The following is a 19,681-nucleotide window of genomic DNA, read 5'->3' as shown; positions in this document are numbered from 1 at the left end:
GATTTAGGGCTTAGGAAATCTCTTTTTCCGTTGTACGAAGGTAAACCCAGGAAGGAAGAAAAGCTTAGGAAAGAGGAGGTTGCATGTGCATTCAATGAAAAAAACTTGAAGAAGAAAGGTGACGAGGTTGTCGATAAGTTGGCTATTGTTCATTTGTTAGCCAATTTTTTGTTCAGGACACAAACTGAGACTCGCGTTGACAACTCATTCTTTGCCATGGTTGATTCCAATTTTGCTGAGATGAAGAAGTTTGCTTTTGGGAAAGTGTTGTGGCAAAGAACTAGATGTGTGATGCGGGCAGTTTTGAAAGATAGGAATGCCATGTATGATTGTGTTCCTAGGAAAGCTGATGGATCACTGGATAACTATAGTTATAAGTGCTATGGTTTCCCTATTGCTTTCCTTATATGGATATATGAGACAATTCCCTCTTGTTCTCAAGCTTTGTGTAGACGGGTTAATTGTTTGTTTCCAAGGATTCTGAATTGGACAAGCAGGGGAAGTGTGTCATATCAGTATTTGGTTGATAACGTTCTGTTGGAGGAAGAGGTATTGATATTGTTTTATTTTTTCAATGTTTCTTTTCTTTTTGTCGTTTTCTTTCTATTTTTTATTATGTTTGTTTTATAGTTGGGTAACTAGTTACTTTGTCTCATTTATTTTTGTGTTGCCTGTTTTTTTTTTAAAAAAATTGATTCTTGCAGTATGATGTTAATGTCATAATGCCTACTACTGAAGAATTGAGACTGCCTATTCTGAGAGGGTTGTCTTTTGAAAGCAAGTTTTCGCCGACAGATCCACCCGATGACGATGCTACTAGTTCCTTAGATATGCATCAGGATCTTATTGCCATTCAATCAAAATTGGTTGAAGTGCAAGATTCGCAGAAGTCTATATTGATTGCAATTTCTGAATTGAAGGCAGCCTTTGCATCTGATTTTGCTTCTGTTATATCTTTGTTGGATGGTATTAAGGCATCTATGGCAGCTGGTAATCATAATGTTGGTGGAGAGTTTGAAGATCCTATGCATGCTGAGGCTTCTTCGGAGGTAACTGGTTTATGTTGTGGTGTGTGTTTCCCTTTTATGATGTCTATTTTGGTTCTATTTTGTTTAAAAATTGCTGGTTTTTGTATTTTTTAGGATTTTTTTGATGGTCATTCCTCTGGGGGTTACCAAAATGTTGATATTGGTGAGGAGTTGGGGGCTGATTTGGAGCATTCCGTTCAGATTGCTTCACAATTTTTTTCTACTGTTAAAGTAAGATCTTATTTTCGTTTTTTTTGTTTAAGCAATTGGTTTTTTTCCTCTGTGTTTTCTTGTTTGTAATGTAGTATTGGTTGTATATTTTTATTTCTTTTTTCAGGAGCCAATTAAGGTTGACTCAAGTGTATGCTCAAGTCCTCAAACTCCCACATTTCATGTGTCTAATGCAATATGGAGAGTTATTAATGATTCAGTTGAGAAGCCACTTAAAGAGAGTAGTTCTTTGGAGGATAAAAGTAAGTGGTCAATTGTGAAGTATGATGATGCACAAGCAGTTGATACTGGACTGATTTTGGGAAGGAAAAGGCAAGCGAAGCCAAGCGCTGTTGTAAAATCTCCTTTCTTAACAAAATTTGGATCTTCTGAAGTTGGAGTGAAACAAAAAAGAAAGAGGACGATATTGGATAATATTTGTCCCTTTTCCAATGACCTTGGTGATAATCACACTAAAGAACAACTGTCTGAGTTTGATTCCTGGATTAATCATGGTTTGAAGAAAAGGAACAAGTATGTATAACCATTATTTGTTTTAAAGTTTGTTATATGTGTAATATGTATGATTAATTTGTTAAGCTTTTTATTTTGTTTTTTAATGTATTTTTCAAGTTTAAAAAATATGATGATAATTCTGTGGAGCCACCAATTAATTTCACTTTGGTTCATATTTCTGAGAAGGCTTGGTTTCATAGCCTTTATTTCTCTGGGCAATTCGTTGACTCATCGGTGAGATTCTCGCTTTTTTAATTTATCTGGTTTTTCATGTTGGAGTTCTTTTTTTTTTCTCTTTTTTTTTTTTACAAGGTAATAAGTCTGGTGATCTATTTTATGTTATATATTATGATGTTATTGGGTACCCAGTTACCTTACTGTTTGCTTTGTTGTAGTTCATTGGGTAACTGGTTACCCAAATCATAGTAGATTTGTTTCTACCCATATCATTTTATAATCATGTATTTTATTTATTATGCAGCATGTTGATGTGATGATGTATTACTTGAGGAGAAAGGTTAAATTGTCTACAGATTTGAAGAGAAGAGTATCTACGACTGACACTTGTTTTGGGCAAAACATAGTGTTTATGTATGAAGATTTTAAGAAAAAAGGTAGTGGCGCATTTAAAATAGATGAGAGCTGCGTTGCTTTGAAGATAATGAAGGGGGAATCCATGTTTTGTGCAACTCATTGGAATTTGCTTGATGATGTTGTCATGCCTGTTAATGTGAATGGTCTTATGCACTGGATTTTGTTGCACTTTAATGTACAGCAGAGATCTCTTACGGTGTATGATTCAATGTCTGGTGCAAAGCATGAAAATCAGACTTTACCTGTCGTTGAGGCATTTGCTGTTTTGATTCCTCTTCTTCTGGAGATGATTGATTTCTATGTTCGTAAAGATATTCATCTTGATGTTAGCCCGTATGATGTGGTAGAGAATGAGGCTTTGAAGTTGAGCATTGCTAAAGGCATTCCTTAATAGACTGATTGGTTAGTTTGTTTATTTGATTTTAGTTTTTTTTTTTTTTTTGTGTTCTGTTTTGTTTATATGTTCTTAGTTGTTGTTTTTTTCTTTTTCTTTTTTCTATTATGCAGTGATTGTGGTGTGTTCTGTACTTATTTTGCTGAGCAAATAATTCTTGGGAAGGAGAATGAGATGCCTAAAAATATTGATGTTCGCCTCCTTCGTAAAGACATTGCTGTCAGCTTGTACTATCATGGAAAGAACAAAGAACTTGAGGGATACTTAACTAGCGATGAGTTCACTGAGAAGCTTCTGGAGAGGAGACAGAAAAGAATGAAAATTGCTGCATAGGCTTTTAGTGATATTATATTTCTTTTGGTTTTTTAATCTTTTCTACAACTGTAATTAAATGGTGAATCAATTTCTAGTTTAACAGTTAGCTTTTTTAATTTTCTTCTTATGTAAAACATTGGGATTCTTAAGGTCATTTTATATATACATATTAGTATATCGTTTTGTTAATTCTTTTGCTGTTAGCTTTTTGGAAGAATGATTTAGAGGGTAACCAGGTACCCAGGTTGTTTATTTTCTAACTTACCAAGGGTAACTGGTTACTTAATTGTTTTCTTTTTAATTTTTTCCCCATTGGTTTGTTGTTTGTTAATTACATTTATTAATATATATTTTAGATAACCCTTTAAATCAGGTAGCTAGTTTTCTGTTTGTTTTTGTATTTTTTTCCACTGTTTTATGGAATAACTTGAGGGAAACTAATTCCTAGTTGGTTTGTTTAACTAATTTTAATGGTGATATTGGAGGGTAACTAGGTACTCAGGCTGTTTGTTTCATAATATACCGAGGGTAACTGGTTACTTAAGTGTTTTTTTTTTTATTTTTCCCCTAAGCTTGTCTTTTTTAATAGTTATGCAACCAGTTTATTATATTAATATTAAAGTAACTTTAATATTATATATAGACGAGTTTGTGATAGAAGAAAGTAAAGGGTTTAATTCTTTTTTTCTTTTTTTTTGGCTTTGAGATTGTTATAGTGGGGTAATTTACCTTGTATTGAAACTTCAGGGTAACCAGTTACCTATATCGTTGTTTTTGTTGTTAGTGATTGTAGCATTGAAAAATAGAAGCAAACAAATCCAAGAAATTATTTTGAAAGGATTTTATAAGTTTGCATAACCAATCAATGTGTTTTATTTTGAAACAATCTTATTAAAATTCTGAATGATACTTGATGAATATGAAAGTATCTCTTTCAATGAGGAAAGCTATGAAAGGTTTGTTTTTCTGTAGAATGTGAATCTATGTCTTTGGCTTTTTCTGTTTATTTGGCTTCTGAAATGGAGGATTCCTGCAAGTCTTCCTGTTATGTCCTGGTTGTGCACATTTCCCACAGGTGATTATTACGTTATTTTCCCCTCTTGATCTTATTCGTTTCTTTCTTGGTCTTCCTGCAGGGATTGTTGAATTTGGAGGCAGCACTAGTATGTCCAAGTGTTGTGGGAGATTCCATTCATCTTTATGGGGCAAAGGATGAACATTTTCTTGATACAATGCTTTCAACGTTTCTGTTCTGTAGAATTTTGCACAATAATCATAGACACTCAAGTTTCTTTTTGCAATGACAGCTACTGCATGGCCACAAGGTATTTCATCTTCTTGGAACCTATTGCAAGTGCATGTTCTATTATGTATATTTACTGTGAAATTTATCCCCTTTTGATCACGAACTTGGTATTCTATTGTGTTGAAAGGCAAGACCTAAAAATAGTTTGTCATGAATTAGAATCAGATAATAAACATTTTAAGTAGACTTAAGATTTAAAGTAACTAGTTATGCTTCTGTGTAAAAAAAATTTCATGTTCTTATGGAAGGTAACTGGTTACTATCAATTGACAGTATAAGGGTTTGTAAGAATATGTTTAGTTGCATACCTCATACTTCATTTTTGAAACAATGTCATGTCTCAATTCATTTTCTGTTGCTGTAGAGACTTTTGTGAATGTTCCATTTGCATTATTTGAGTTGTTCCAAACCCACTTTTGAACCAAACTTCTAAGGCATTCAACCAAGATATCAATGGGGAGATTTCTTGCAGCTTTTAGTGCAGCGTTGAGTGATTCTGCGATGTTGGATGTCATCATGGTGTATCTTTTTGTTGGCGAGTATGATCTTGCCCAAGTTTCATACTTGGCTTTTTCTAAATAGGGCCTAATGCGTCTATCAATTCTATCAAGGCCTTTCATGTAGTTTTCACATTCTGTCTGTGTGTATGCTTTTGCTGCTGCAATGAATTTCATTTGTAGTTCTTCTCCATGGCTCCCATACTTGCCTTTCAAATTATTGAGTAAGTGAAACATGCAAGCTCCATGGAAAGCATTTGGGTACACCATATGTACTGCATTGTCTATGCTCTTATGTCTGTCAGAAACTATAGCCAATCCTGTGTAGTACACATATTTTAATATAAAAAAACAAAAACCAAGTATTTTTCAATTTTTTTATTTTATTATTATTTTAGTGAAGGTAACCAGTTACTTTGGTCATATTCTAAAAGAAATAGCATGTATTTGTGTATTTTGTTTTGGTAAAATGTTCCTGTTTGTTTGTAAACAAGAATATATCGTTGAAGCTATCATACCTTCGGGTTCTCCATAGGTTTCTCGCAGTTTGGAGAAGAACCATAGCCATGAGTTATCATTTTCGGAGTCTGCTATTCCAAAAGCCAACACGAAAATGTTGTTGTTTGAATCTAACGTTGATGCTGAAAACAGGGTACCACCATGTGCATTTTTCAAAAAAGTTCCATCAACAACAATTATAGGCCTCAAGTATCTCCAACCCTTGATTGAGTTAGAGAAAGCTATGTATAGGTATTTGAATCTATCTTCCTTGTCTGTGAGTAGGTGTGTTATTGTTCCTGGATTTGCTTTTTTCAACATGTAAAGATATATTGGCAACTTGTGATATGAATCATCGGGGTTCCCTCTTACTAGACGCAAAGCTTTCTCTCTTGATCTCCATGCTTTTGTGTATCCCATAGTTACTCCAAAGTCATCATTCATATCATTCATGATGTCATTTGGAGTGTAATTTCTTTTGATTGACTTGTACTTATTCTTTATTAATTCCCCAATTACGATGCTTTTTGCTTGCCTATGGTCTTCCAAAACAATTTCAACAGAGCAAGTGTGATTTGGATTGCATTTCCGTACCTTGAATAAATCTTGATTTCTGTACTTAGATGCTCTCACCAACCAGTTGCATTTTTCATCTGCGCAAGTAACTAGGTACTCTCTAGGTTCTGATCTTTTTGTTTTGAACTGGAAGTTATGCAGCATTGCATAGTAGCTAAGGGCTGATTTGACTGTGTTCTTATCCTTGTAAATTTGTCCTTGCTCTATTGTGTTCACTCTGTAATCAGATATTACTAGTTGGATTTCATCCAACTTCTTTTTTCTTTTTGTATTGTCCTCAATTATGAAATCAGCTACTTCTTCAGCAAAATGGGGTATGTATGACACATTTATGCCCTCATTTGTTGTGCTTGACATTCCTTCTTCAAGTAACATTTGTTCATTGATGGAAGCTTGATTTGCTTGCATTAATAATGTCCCCACCTCCATTTTTTCTGCTGTAGCTTTCTGATTTGCTAGTAGAAGAAGGCCATTTTCATTGTTTGATTCTTGAATTATAGTGACACACAATGGTAAGTCTGTTATTTTAGTAGCAACTTTTTTCTTTATTTCCAGGAAGAACAACACTGAATTGTCTGTTACAACCTTCATTGGTGGTGTTCCTTTTTCTACTTGATAAGAAACTTCAATAGTTGCTGTTTTTTCCTTTATCTCCTTTTTTATCAGATTCACCAAGTTGTCAAGAGAACAATTTGGTGGTATTAATATCCCAGACATTGTGTATCCTTGGTACTCGTTGTTTTCATTCCAATTGCCTCCATATTGAACCAAAGAAGTAATATTGTCCATATCTGTAAAATTTGGCAATTTTTTAAGCAGTTAGTTGGTTCTAAATGGGCTAGGTAACTGGTTAACTTAATATTTAATCACATATTATCCTGAAGCATTTAGCTTTTGTAGGGTAACTAGTCACACTTAGTTTTATATATTTTATGTTTTTCAAATTAGTTATATATATTGATTGTTGTTGCAGGGTAACTTGTTACACTTAGTTTTACACATTGTTTGTTTTTTTTTTTTTTGCAGGGTAACTGGTTACCTTAATAATGAATCATATATTGCTTATTTTTACCCTTAGTTTTATATAGTTGTAATTTCCTCTTAGTTTTATTTATTTTCTGTTTTTCAGGGTAACTGGTTACCCTATTGTTACTGATTGTTTTTGTAGTAAATCTTCCCAGATACATCAAATAATTTTTCAGAGTTCTTGTTTCTTGCCTATTTTTTTTTTGGTTAATGAATGTAGAAAAACCAGTGGGAAGGTAACTGGTTCCCTTAATCTGTAATTGCATACCGTACTGAAACATTTGAGTTGAATTTATTGCATGTTATTCCAAGTAACTGGTTGTCGTAATGTTTCTGAATGTTTCTTGTTTTTTTTCTGGTTAATCAATGTATACAAACCAGTCTTCGATATTTTTTTTCTATTTTTTAGTTTATAAATTGTTTTTGTTTCCAGCAAGCACATTTGATCATGATCATTTTTATTATAATCAAGATAATAGTTGCAAATAATATAGTAGATTGAACATAGTTTGCAAAAAAAAAAAAAATGACAGCAGAACAGAGTTGACAGAGGAAATGGTTTCTTGCTAACCTTGTTTTCTTGATCGTGTAGTGGATATGCAGGACGCCGGAATCTTCAAAGATTGCAGCTGGTTTGATTGGAAGAATGTTGGAATTTTTTTGATTTCTGCAGAAAGGGACCATTTGTTTAGTGATCAGATTTTTCTTGCATTTTTTTGTCAGAAGATGGGGTCAAACCTTTGCTAGAGTTGGTCGATTGGTGTGGTGATCGCCGGAGATACTACTCGTTGCCGGAGAAGGAAGCTATCACCGGAGAATTGCTTGCCGGAGATGGAAGAAATAGTAACGTGTTTTTTTGATCATGTTTCACGCATGAGCAAATGAGCAAAGGAGAGGAGGATTGAATAAAAATGAGCAGGGTAATTACATGTGTACCCCTGATTTGTGCTGATGTGTTGTTGTTTAAATTTCAATTATGGCATATACTTATTTTTCCCATATTCTAAGTTTTCATTGTATAAAATCTTCCATACATATTATAAAAAGATTTATTCCCATATTTTTGCACAATTATGGCTAAAAAGCCATATTTATGAAAATTTCCCATAAAGAAAAGCTGAGATGTTTACGCATACCTATGGACTTTTTTTAGTCTAATTGAATTATAAAGAATTAGATTTATGATAGGTGGAGTAAAATTATTCACATAAATATTATACATAATAATGATGTAACAGTTTAATCTAATTAATTACAATTCTAAAAATTAATATCATATTATTATTATAATATTTGAGTGTATAATTGAATGTTCATATCAATATTCAAATAATTATGCATTAATTGTATTATATTTTACCATATGATTTTTTTTATCATGACAATAAGATTAAAAAAATAAAATATAAAATTTGATAGATAAAACAAATGAAGTAGAGATATCGGTAATTTGTTTACTTGAAATAATTCAAATTATTTTTGTTTATAATGTTTACTTTGATTTTTTTTACTATCCCCACAGTTATATTAGTCCTTTTTATTTTTATATAGCTGAATGAAAAAAACATGGTTATTATAGGACTCACATATATAATTTTTTCTGAAATAGACTTGAATAGTACTAACACGTTCTAAATGGTAGATAAATATACAAATTTTAAATAAAAAGTGAAAACTGAAACCATCTAAATAAAAAATAAAGAGGGAAAGAGAATTAAGACATAAATATCTATGGAAACAAGTAATTAGGAGGACTATGGTGGATAAATAAATTTGAAATAATCCATTAATCTACAAACTGTAGAATATTTATTATGAATAAAAAGAGTATAACAAAATTTTATAAAGTCTGGGTCTATTAAATATATAAATCAACTATTATGCAACAAAAGATGATGAAAGAATATAACAAACAGAATTGATAGAGATAAATATAAAAGAAAAAGAGAAAAGCTAATTAGTGAAATATGTATAAGTAGTTCATAAAAAGATATGTATAAGGGGTTAGTAAGTTTAAGAAGAAACAAAGATACCTTTAAAAGTCATTGAAAAATAAATAAATAAATAAAAGGAAGAAAAAACTATACGCAAGTCACCACAAAAATGAAAAACTATGCAAATGAGTTGGGTGTGTTGTGTGATGATGAGCAAAGTAGGGGAGAGAAGAAGGGAGCTTGACGAGTGAGATGTGGTGGCAAAAAAAATTATATTAGTGTCATAAATGAAGTGAAATTATTTTAATAGCCCTATTTAACTTAAAAATTATGCAGTTTTATAAAATAAATAAGTATAGATAATTAAGAGGAATTTTCTCCCTTTTTCCTTATCTTTTATACGGCACTTAATTTTATTTTTTTCACTTTTGTTGTTTTGAATCTTTTTTTTTAAATTCAATTTTACTGTTTTGCTTGCTTTTGGAGTGAAAGTAATGTTTCTGAACATGTTTGCCTGAGGTTTAGTCGGAGTAAAGGTCAACAACAAAGCAATTTTTTTTCTTTCATTTTTATGTGCTTTCAATAAAAAAAAATGATGGTAAATATTTAAAATGTGTTTAAAATGTATATGGGGTGAAAAATATTAAAAAAAATGTTTATATTATTTTGGAACTTGTGTTTTTATCCCATCACTTTATTGGATTCTGTATTTTAACAAATTATTTTTTGGACTCTGTATTTTGTAAAATAGTTCAAATAAACCCTTAAATCTGATTTTGGTCAAAAAAAATTTCAACAAAGTCACAAATAATTCATCATACTAACAATTCAAAACAAAAGCACAATCATATTGTCTAATAACTGTGTTGTCATATTCATTTTTTTAATCAAAATTTGATTTAGGGTTCTATTTGAAGTATTTTACAAAACACATGCTCCAAAAAATAATTTGTCAAAACATAGGATTCAAACAGGTAATAGAACAAAATACTAGGTCTAAAAAAAGTACAAACCCAAAAAACAATGTTGAAATAAAGTTTTATGACCAAATTTATTTCGTGGGGGCAACCAGGTCAAATTGACCAGTTAGAGATTGAAGATGACTGAAACGATATTGTTTGTCATTAACTCAGATTAGTTTATGTTATTTTTATTTAGTTGATATTAGTTCTTTGCTTAGTTGTTATTACAATTTTTATAATTATTTTTTATGTTGTTAATGTATTGCAATTTTGGTTGAGTGATCTATCAAATAGTAGCTTTTAAAAAGGTTTAATGAAATTCAACTTCTTCTTTTTTTTTTTGGGTCAAAATAGACTACATCACTATTCAAGATTGAAAAACATGAGAGATTAGAGGAGAGACCTCTTCCAACCAGAAAAATTCATTATCTAGCCAAATGTCATGCTTGGGTCGCAAAACTAAAATTGCGACTAACATGTGAAAGAGATGCCCCCGAAAGACTAGACAATAGAGTTTTAATGTTAGTAAATTTTACACTCAATTCATTATGATAAACATTGTTACAACTTAGAGCCAACACCAACGAAAGAGAAACTAAAGACACTTCATTAACAGGAAGTCCTAGAAATTGAGTCAACGAATTAGAGTTTCGACATGAAATATTGATAAGTTACCTTGAATACAAAACAAGATAAATAGCTATTAGTTTTTTTAAACCAATGAAAAGAAGAAAAGACCGACTAATTCTAACCAAATGGGCACCCCTTCGGCTAGACATTGATTCATGTTATCAACCCTTGAATAAGAAACCATGAATACCATGTGCTTAGTTATTGATTTCTTCCTAAAGTTTGACACTTAATTAAATTACTAAACTTAGTATCATATGGTAAAAGTAATAGACAATTACATTATCATCTATTATGTTAAATAAATTTATAGAAAATAAACCGAATCTAACTGTTAAAACATTTCAATTAATCACCAAAAAACTACTTTTATCATTCTAAGAGAAAGCAAAGAGTCTATAACTAATAACTAATAACTACAATAATTAATATAAAAGTTGTAACTGAAATATGTTCTAAGGAAATAAAATTAACTACTTTTCCTTAAAAAATACATTAATTACTCAATAATTTATATTATTAATAATAATTAAATTAAAAGCATATACACATTCAACGTAACTTGAAAAACGTATATCTATTGAATTATATAAAACTCCCTAATAATGAATATTTGATAACAGCTAAACTTATAAAACTCCCTAAACACTAAAAACTAATGGAATATTTATGTAATTAACTACATTAATAACCCTTCAATTTACCACTAGAGTAACGGCAGTCAATTATTGTCATTATTAACTTTAAATAATTATTTAGTGTCCTAGAGAAGAATATCAACAATTTAGCCTTTTATAATAATATATAATAAAAGAGAATCTTATATAATATTATAATAGTTTATTTAGTCAACAATACAATTGCACCGAACCAAACTGAATAGAAGCATAACTTCATAATATATAGCATGACATAGCCATGAATTATACAAAATTGAGCCATGAACAACAGGACTGGGCTATGAAATGGCATTAAATAAAGCCAAAAATTGGCACAAAACTGAGCCATAAAATGGTACTAAACAAAACCATAAAATGGCACAAAACAACTAAACAAAGCCATAAAACGGCACAAAACAAAGCCATGAATAGACACAAAACTGAAATAATCTATTCCATAATTCTAAATCATAATATAGGTGATTGAGATATAGAACAACAGTGCAAGCTCAAAATTGTATAGCACTTCAAATCTAGCTGTAATTCTATAATATGTGTTATAAACAAAAGTGAAAGATCATTGATCAGTTATCACTAAAACAAATAATTAGTAGCAAAACTAAAAAATTCACAAAACAAGAGAATACAATCAAAAACAAAATACAAAACCGATGTAACTGAAAAATGTTGAAGAGAAATTCAAACCAATATATAATCATCATCCCAAAAAAAAAATCCCATAACTAAAGACAAAAACATAGGCCAAAATTTATTTGTTCATATGTATAAAACTTAGTTCTGTTGGAAAAAAATTGACTGAATGATAAATTAATGTCTAAAATGGTAATGATTTAGCAAATTATTTTGATTAAAGATAATATTATCTGAATATTATGTGATTTATTCTGATTGATTTTGGCAAATCACTTTGATCAAAATTAAGATATCAGAATATTGTGTAATTAATTTTGATTGACCGTGAGAAAATCACTTTGGTTAACAACTGATATTACCAGAATAAGTGTGATTAATTCTAATGGATTACCAAAAAATCACTTTGGGTAACTGCTGATATTACCAGAATAAGGGTAATTAATTCTGATTGATTTTCAAATATTAAGATACCAGATTTGTTGGATATTTGGACATTAATGCTTCACATATTTTTCAACTCTCCATGAAGCCTATAAAAGAAGGTTTCTCCTCTTATTCTATGACACACTGATACATAATATCACACACTTAGTCTTTTTCTCTCTTTAGTCTCTGTAATATTTTCTGGTGATAGAAGGAATGTTTGTTTCGAGTTCGCCTAAGCAGACGCAGTGGTACATTCGTCCTGCTCGATAGCTGTTGTATCCTGGGAAGTGGTTGCTCATGAATTCTCTAGTACCGTTCAAGTAGAGGGAGCAAATCTGCTTTAAGGAAAGCGTTCGCATGCCTCAACTTTGATTTATTCTTTCTATTGTATTTTTTTCATTTATGTTATTCAATTAAATATATTAATATATATTTTGTTCTTCTCCACAATATTATTTCTAACAATCTTAAAGCAGATTTTCTGACTCATTTGGAGAAGACGAACAAGTTGAACGACGAAAGAAAATTTTAGAATTTCTCTTTTAATTTTTTTTTTTTTTTTTCAGTTTTATCAGTGCCAATAACTTCTACACATATATGTTATATGCGATCTAATCTTTTTTTTTGGTACATTTTTTCCATCTGTTTTTGTTTTTTAACGCTCTTTTTGTTTGTTCCAATTTATATTTCCATTGATAAATATTAGTTTATTTGTACGCATGCATTATACAAATATATTGTATTACCCTTACAAATGTATATTAGTTTTAAATATATTGCATGCATTAGTTCATCTGTTACATACAATCTGAATGCCTAGTGTCATACAATATATGCATTATTTCTAACAATCTATATTTGTATACGCTGGTTTTAATTCAATTTGTATGCGTGTGGTGAAGCTAAGATCTTAAATGAGATCTTTTTCCAATATATTTTATTTATTTGACGGTGTCATTCAATATAATCTTAAATAACAATAACCTCTTATCACATAGGGGTACACATGCAAAATTAACCTATGCATATGATTAATTTTGCTTAATCAATCTATATATTTGTTTATACATATAAGTTACATATATATGTTCATATAAATAAATAAATATATTATGCATACTATATATACATATTATGATTAATGGATATTTAGTTTTTATATGCAAATTTATATTATTTTACAATATAAATGTATATATACTTATTTCTTTAAGAATTATGTAGCCGTTCAGATATGGCTGAAAATATGGATGTTATTCCTATTGAAAGCACTGGCCTGTGCAAGTTTTGGTTCCAACGGTTCCTGTGAACCATAATGAGAAACCAGAAAAATTCACTGGTGTGAATTATAAGACTTGGCAGCAGAAAATGCTATTCTACTTAACAACATTGAATCTTGTGAGATTCTTGAAAAATGATCCTCCCACTATTGGAGAGTACAAAGTAGATGTGCAAACTCAACATGCAGTTGAGGCATGGAAGCATGTTGAATTCCTTTGTAGGAATTACATTCTGAATGGCTTGTCTGACTCATTGTATAGTGTGTACAGTGTGAAGAAAATGGCTAAGGAATTGTGGGAGTCTTTGGACCACAAGTACAAAGCCGAAGATGCTGGAGCCAAGAAATTCTTGGTTGGCCAATTCTTGAACTTCAAGATGGTGGATTCCAAAAATGTGATAAGCCAAGTGTAAGATCTTCAATTGATTATCCATGGAATACATGCGAAAGGGATGGTCTTAAGTGAGTCTTTCCAAGTAGCTGCTATTATAGAGAAGCTACCCCTGCATGGCTAGACTTCAAAAATTATCTAAAGCACAAGCGAAAGGAAATGAGTGTTGAAGATCTCATTCGCAGACTTCGCATTGAAGAGGATAACAAAAGTGTTGAGAAGCGATCCTCAAATCCCAATGCTGCCAAGGCTAATATGGTGGAGCATGACAAAGGATCCAAGGGGAAGAAGCCTAAGGCCAAGCCATGGTCCAAACTAGGACCAAAAGGTGGAGTTTCAAAGAAGCCAAAATACCAAGGGAAGTGCTTTAACTGCAACAAGACGGGACATAAATCGTCAAATTGTAGACTACCGAAAAAGAAAGGAAATGAGGCTAATGCTGTGGAAGCCATGTCCCAAGAGATCACTGACCTAGACCTGTGTGTTGTGGTCTCTAAAATAAACTTGGTGGATGCTAATCCAAAGGACATGGGACTGGTTGATGTAATTCTAGGAATAAAGATTACAAGGATGCAAGTTGGACTTAGTTTGAGTCAGTCACACTATGTCGACAAGATTCTTGACAAATTTGGTAAAAATGATTCTAGTGTGTCTAGAACACCAATTGACATAAGTCATCATCTGTCCAAGAATAAAGGCGACAATGTCTCTCAAGCAGAGTATGCTAGGGTGGTAGGTAGTCTAATATACTTGATGAGTTGTATAAGACCAGATATTTCTTACACTATAAGTACTTTAAGTCAATTCACGAGTAATCCAGGTATTGAACACTGGAAGACAATTACAAGAGTACTTAGGTACCTGCGGTATACTTGAAACTATGGGCTGAACTATACCAGAGAACCGGCTGTTCTTGAAGGATATACTGACGCAAGCTGGATATCTGACATCCAAGATTCGAAAGGTACTAGTGGATATGTGTTTACTTTAGGTGGCGCAGCTGTTTCATGGAAATCATCAAAACAAACTGTAATCACTAGATCCACGATGGAATCCGAATTTGCAGCTCTGAATAAATGTAGTGAAGAAGCAGAATGGCTGCGTAATTTCTTGGAGGATATTCCAGAATGGCCTAAACCTGTGCCTACAATATGCATATATTGTGATAACCAAGCAACAATTGGTCAGGCACAAAATGTTTTGTATAACGGTAAGTCTAGACACATACGTCGACGACATAATACCGTTAGACAACTGATCTCAACTGGAGTTATCTCGATTGATTATGTGAAATCAAAAGATAATGTTGCGGATCCGCTAACCAAAGGGTTAAACAGAGATCAAGTTGAAAAGACATCAGAAGGAATGAGACTTAAGCCCAAAAGGAAATTAAGGTTGATATAAAGGAAACCCAACCTAGTTGACTGGGGATCCCAAGATCTAGGTTCAATGGGACAACCTAGTTATTGAGACCGAGTAGGATCACTGTGGGGGATTACCCCTACCCATTCCAATGCTGAAACAGTGATGCCCATTGTAAAAGAAGTTAAGCTCAAGCTTATAATGACCCTTACGCATCGAAAGTCCGAGCAGAGTAATGCAGGATTGCTCTTAGATAAGAGGTCACCTATGTGATAGAGAAGTGGGGCCGCTTCGAAGGAGAATTGTGGGGGCTCAATTCTCTAAAACCTCTCAAAAAACCAGACAGATGTTCACGGCCAAAATGAACATAACCATGAGAAGCGAAACTATGCCAGAAAGAAATCTGTGTGAGATATATCATCGTTTACACAAATGACAGAACAGTTCAAAGACATCCCCTCTACTGATCAGTTAGTAAAGTAAATACATTCTCACAAGGGAAGGTTCAAAGGCTAACACCAACCTATCCTATGCAGGTATCAATCAGAGAACTCTATCACCTTGTTGTGTTGAGTCGTGTTAAGTCTTTATTTCTTAATGTTGATCAATTTCATTCATGTGGGGGATTGTTGGAAAAAAAATTGAGTGAATGAGAAATTGATGCCTAAAATGGTAATTGTTGACCCTCGATTTATCCAACGATACGGAGTCAAAATAACGACAAAGAACAAAAAGGAAATCAAGAAGAGAATCAGACTGGAAGAAAATGACACAAGTGATTTATAGTGGTTCGGCCCCAAATATGTGGTAATAACCTACGTCCACTTAGTGTTCTAATTGATATTGAATCTCAATGCCGTGATCAAAGAACTAGGGTTCTTGAGTTTCACAAGCCTTAGGAGAATTACAACTTTCGGTGGATAATTACACTATGCTTTTCTCTCAAAATACAAAGATTTAAAGTCTAAGAGTTCCAAAAGTCCATTCCTTGAGCCTTCTCAATCATATTTATAGGCTTAAGGAGGTTACATGGGTCGATGGGCCTTAATTATCCTTAATATCAGCGTATCAAGGTAATAAAAAGAAAATCTAATAAATGTAGTTATTACAAGATTGTGTATCTTAAAGGAAGTAAATAGAAGCATGTGACCAGACTGGTCACATCTAAATGCAAGATCTGATGAAGCAATAATCATCTGGTCGATAGGCGAACAGCATCCCTTCACTTCAGAACTGCCACGTGCCAACCACGTGTAAGAAATTCTTGCCACATCATCAGGAGCCATTTTTGGGTAAACATTTGCCCCCCAAGTTTATTATACTGTGATCAGCATAAAGTAAACTTAGGAGATTGACCCTTCGCATACCCCACCAAATCTTTCAGAGCCATCCATGCCTTCTTGAAAAAGGTAACTAATCATGTCTTTTCAGTTTCCCAAAAGTTTTTTGACGGCTATCGTGCTTCCCCATGACTTGAAAAGTTAATCCCATCATTATTTCTTTGACAACGCCACGATCAATATAAATAACCCATTCTTTTCACTTTTCACTTTTTACCAATCCTCTTGTCCTCAAGAACTCTGAAGAACAAAGCAAAACAAATTCAGAAAAATTTGCTGATCCAAGGTGCGCCTGTCCAATCGTTTGAAATCTTCACTCCTTTCCTTCATCCAAGTATGTTTTCTGATCGATTCCTTTCTGTTATGTTGTGCATGTTTTCCCTTTATTTTAGGTTCCAAGTTCTTGAACATTTATGTCTGTTCTTGCAAAATGGTTTCGGGGTAAATGGGCATGTTGATCTGTGCTAAATATGGTAGGAAAATAACACCTTGCTGGGGTTAGGAATCAGTTTGGTAGTCAGGATAATCAATTTAGGGCGTAAAATCGAAGTGAAAATTCAATTTTTAAGCCTGTAGAAAAACTAGGTTTTTCCCGTCCCTTCAGAGTCGAAAAAGTTTCTCCTGAAAAAACTTTTTACTTTTGCCTTTTGATCCATTTTTCAAACTGTTCGCATAAGATTTAATGTTTTTGTCAGAATGCTGCTGGTCGTATAAAAGCTTAAATTTTATACACGAGCAACGTTATTCTAACTCTTAACACCTCTTGGTCTTTGGGCCATAGATTCTCATCTCCCCTTCTCTGTTCACAGATTTTCATGCAAAATCTGTGGGGAGGTGAGAGGCCAATTGATGACGACCTGCTCACTCAGCTGCTCGTGGACGAAGAAGAGCCATCGCTACTCATCCTAGAGATTCCTTTTTCCCGTATTCCAACCAACATACCTCCATCCAGTCCATCAAATATGGGTAGAGTAAAATCCATCGCTCAGAAAAAGAAACCAACCAGACCCTCTGTAAATCAGCCTACTTCTCAGGCTGGAATTCCTTCGACCAGTGGTCGAGCTAAAAACTTGCATCTCGAAATCCAAAGATAGGCCCGTCCCCGCGACGTCCTTCGACCAGACATCGAATGGTACCTTGCTCCTCCTAGCCAAATCATTGCTAGGATGGTAAACAATTTCCTCAGGAATTCCGCACTTTCTGGGGTAACTTTTATCCCACCTACCACCGACCAGCGGGCAAACCTGCCTGGTGGCGCCTTCAGCAGCTGGTCGAGATATCACATTCAGGCAGGAGCTATCCTTCCTCTCCATCATTTCTTCCAGGGAGTGGCCAATTACTTCGGGGTCACTCGTTTCCAAATAACCCCAAACGGGTATAGAATGCTTTCCACACTCTATATCCTTTACAGCCATAAAAAGTGGCCTGTCCCCACACCGCATGAGGTCAACTACTTGTTTGATCTTAAATCTAACCCCAACCAGGACAACACGTGGTTTTTTCATCTCTGCCACCAGGAATCGACCCACACCTTCCTGAGTGAGACTACCTACAAGTTCAATGTAGGAAAGTACTACCAAGAGTACTTTTTAACTATTGACCTGGTCGCCAACAACCTAGCCTTCACCTAAGGAGGTAACTTCTTTATTCTCTTGGTCATTTATTTCCTTTTATTTTATCTGCATCCTCCTTAAAAAAATTAGCTCTCTTCAGGTCCATGGCTGCGACCAGCTCCTACTCCAAAAATGGAGATTTGAGTAGCATCATTGGCCAGCATGACTGATGTGGAAAAAAGCGTCAAACAGCTGGTCACTGAAGCCAACCTAAGGCTGGTCGGGCTTCTGGCACCTCACCAGGACGTGAGGGAGTCAATGGCAGGGAGCGCCACTGGTGAAGAAATTCCCGAGCAGCACCCAGACATGTCGCAACCTCCAAGGAGGAGGACAACTAGGGTGACAATCAGGGAACCCTCCAGCACCCCGGGAGCATCTGCCCCTTCGAGAAAGGGAAAAAAGAAATTTTCCAAACCCCTTGCACCCATCGAAGAGTTTTCAGATGAGAACGGTACTGTCACTCTTACACAGTTTGCCCATTCCCTGTCATTTATTTGACGGGGACAACAACTTTAAGTACACTCCAAATTTAAATTCAGATTTCTTCCAAGCAGTGAGTGAGTGTAGCAGTAGTTCAGTAAGTAATGTAGCGACCAATAGTTATAGTACAGGTACTTTACTTATAATTTCCTTGTTCTCACTTTCAGTTCCATCTATACATATCGTCTAACTGCTCGCAATGTTTCCTCACTTGCAGATATGTCATCTGGAGATATGTTCGATCGCTACACCGCACCTGCTGCTCCTTCGAGCAGGAAGAAAAAGAGCAAACGACACCGCGGAGAAAGCAACAAGGCCCCTTCAACCAAGAAGTCTCGGACTGAGGATCCTCTAGCAGTCGCTCCTTCAAAAGAAACAATGCTATGTCCTTCAAAACAAAAAACGCCACCTCCTTCTCCACTCGACCAGCCGTCTCCACCTGCACTAGCCGACCAGAACTCTACCCCTCCAACGCCTGCCGACCAGACACCTCACGATCAATCTGGAGATCCCCTGACCAGTACCGTGGTCGGCTCGGCCAAAGAGAGAATATACAAACTCTCAAAGAACAAACGCAGCAGAGAGGCCATCATCGGCACAAACTCCATGGAGGCCGATCAAATAATAAACTGAGGGCTGAACGAGATAGCCAGTGTAAGATGCTTTCTATTGCTAAGTTATTTTACTTTGTCATTTTCTTCCATCATCTTATCTATTTATCTGATCGCAGGGATTGCTGACTATAACTGCTGGTTGGTGCCGCACGGGGCTTTGGTCACCCAGACCAAAGACTCTGACACCAAGCACACTGAGGAGAAGAAGGTGCTCGAGGGGAAAAATGCTTAATTACTCGAGAAAAAGATAGAACTGCTCAGAAAGTACACTGAACTACTCGAGCAAAACTCCAAGCTGGCCGAAGAGCTTCAGCAGTTTCAGACTGCTCTGGCCAAAGCCAATGAAGACAAAGAGAGGTTTAGGGAGTATGCTAAAC

At 34.1% G+C, this 19,681-nt stretch overlaps 1 protein-coding gene across 1 annotated transcript; it reads right to left on the bottom strand.

Annotated features, from left to right (window-relative positions):
* Nucleotides 1-4,029: 4,029 nt before the first annotated feature.
* LOC133830155 (uncharacterized) lies at nt 4,030-6,348 on the bottom strand. The gene is made up of 3 exons (XM_062260080.1): nt 5,379-6,348; nt 4,672-5,180; nt 4,030-4,497 (listed from the first exon to the last, which is right to left on the bottom strand). The coding sequence occupies exons 1-3, from the start codon at nt 6,340-6,342 to the stop codon at nt 4,039-4,041; spliced, it is 1,932 nt and encodes a 643-aa protein (XP_062116064.1). The 5' UTR covers nt 6,343-6,348; the 3' UTR covers nt 4,030-4,038.
* Nucleotides 6,349-19,681: the final 13,333 nt, after the last annotated feature.

Source organism: Humulus lupulus, chromosome 4 (genome assembly GCF_963169125.1).
Source record: "Humulus lupulus chromosome 4, drHumLupu1.1, whole genome shotgun sequence".
In the NCBI taxonomy this organism is placed as follows: Eukaryota; Viridiplantae; Streptophyta; class Magnoliopsida; order Rosales; family Cannabaceae; genus Humulus; species Humulus lupulus.
Note: the sequence above shows the minus strand (reverse complement) of the source record. Positions and strands in the feature narration are given on the sequence as shown.

Coding starts and splice junctions, on each gene's coding strand:
- LOC133830155 (XM_062260080.1), bottom strand. CDS start 6,342: ATGCAAGCAAATCAAGCTTCCATCAATGAACAAATGTTACTTGAAGAA. Junction 5,181..5,378: donor AACCTATGGAGAACCCGAAG/GTATGATAGCTT, acceptor TGTACTACACAG/GATTGGCTATAGTTTCTGAC. Junction 4,498..4,671: donor TTTCAAAAATGAAGTATGAG/GTATGCAACTAA, acceptor AACTATTTTTAG/GTCTTGCCTTTCAACACAAT.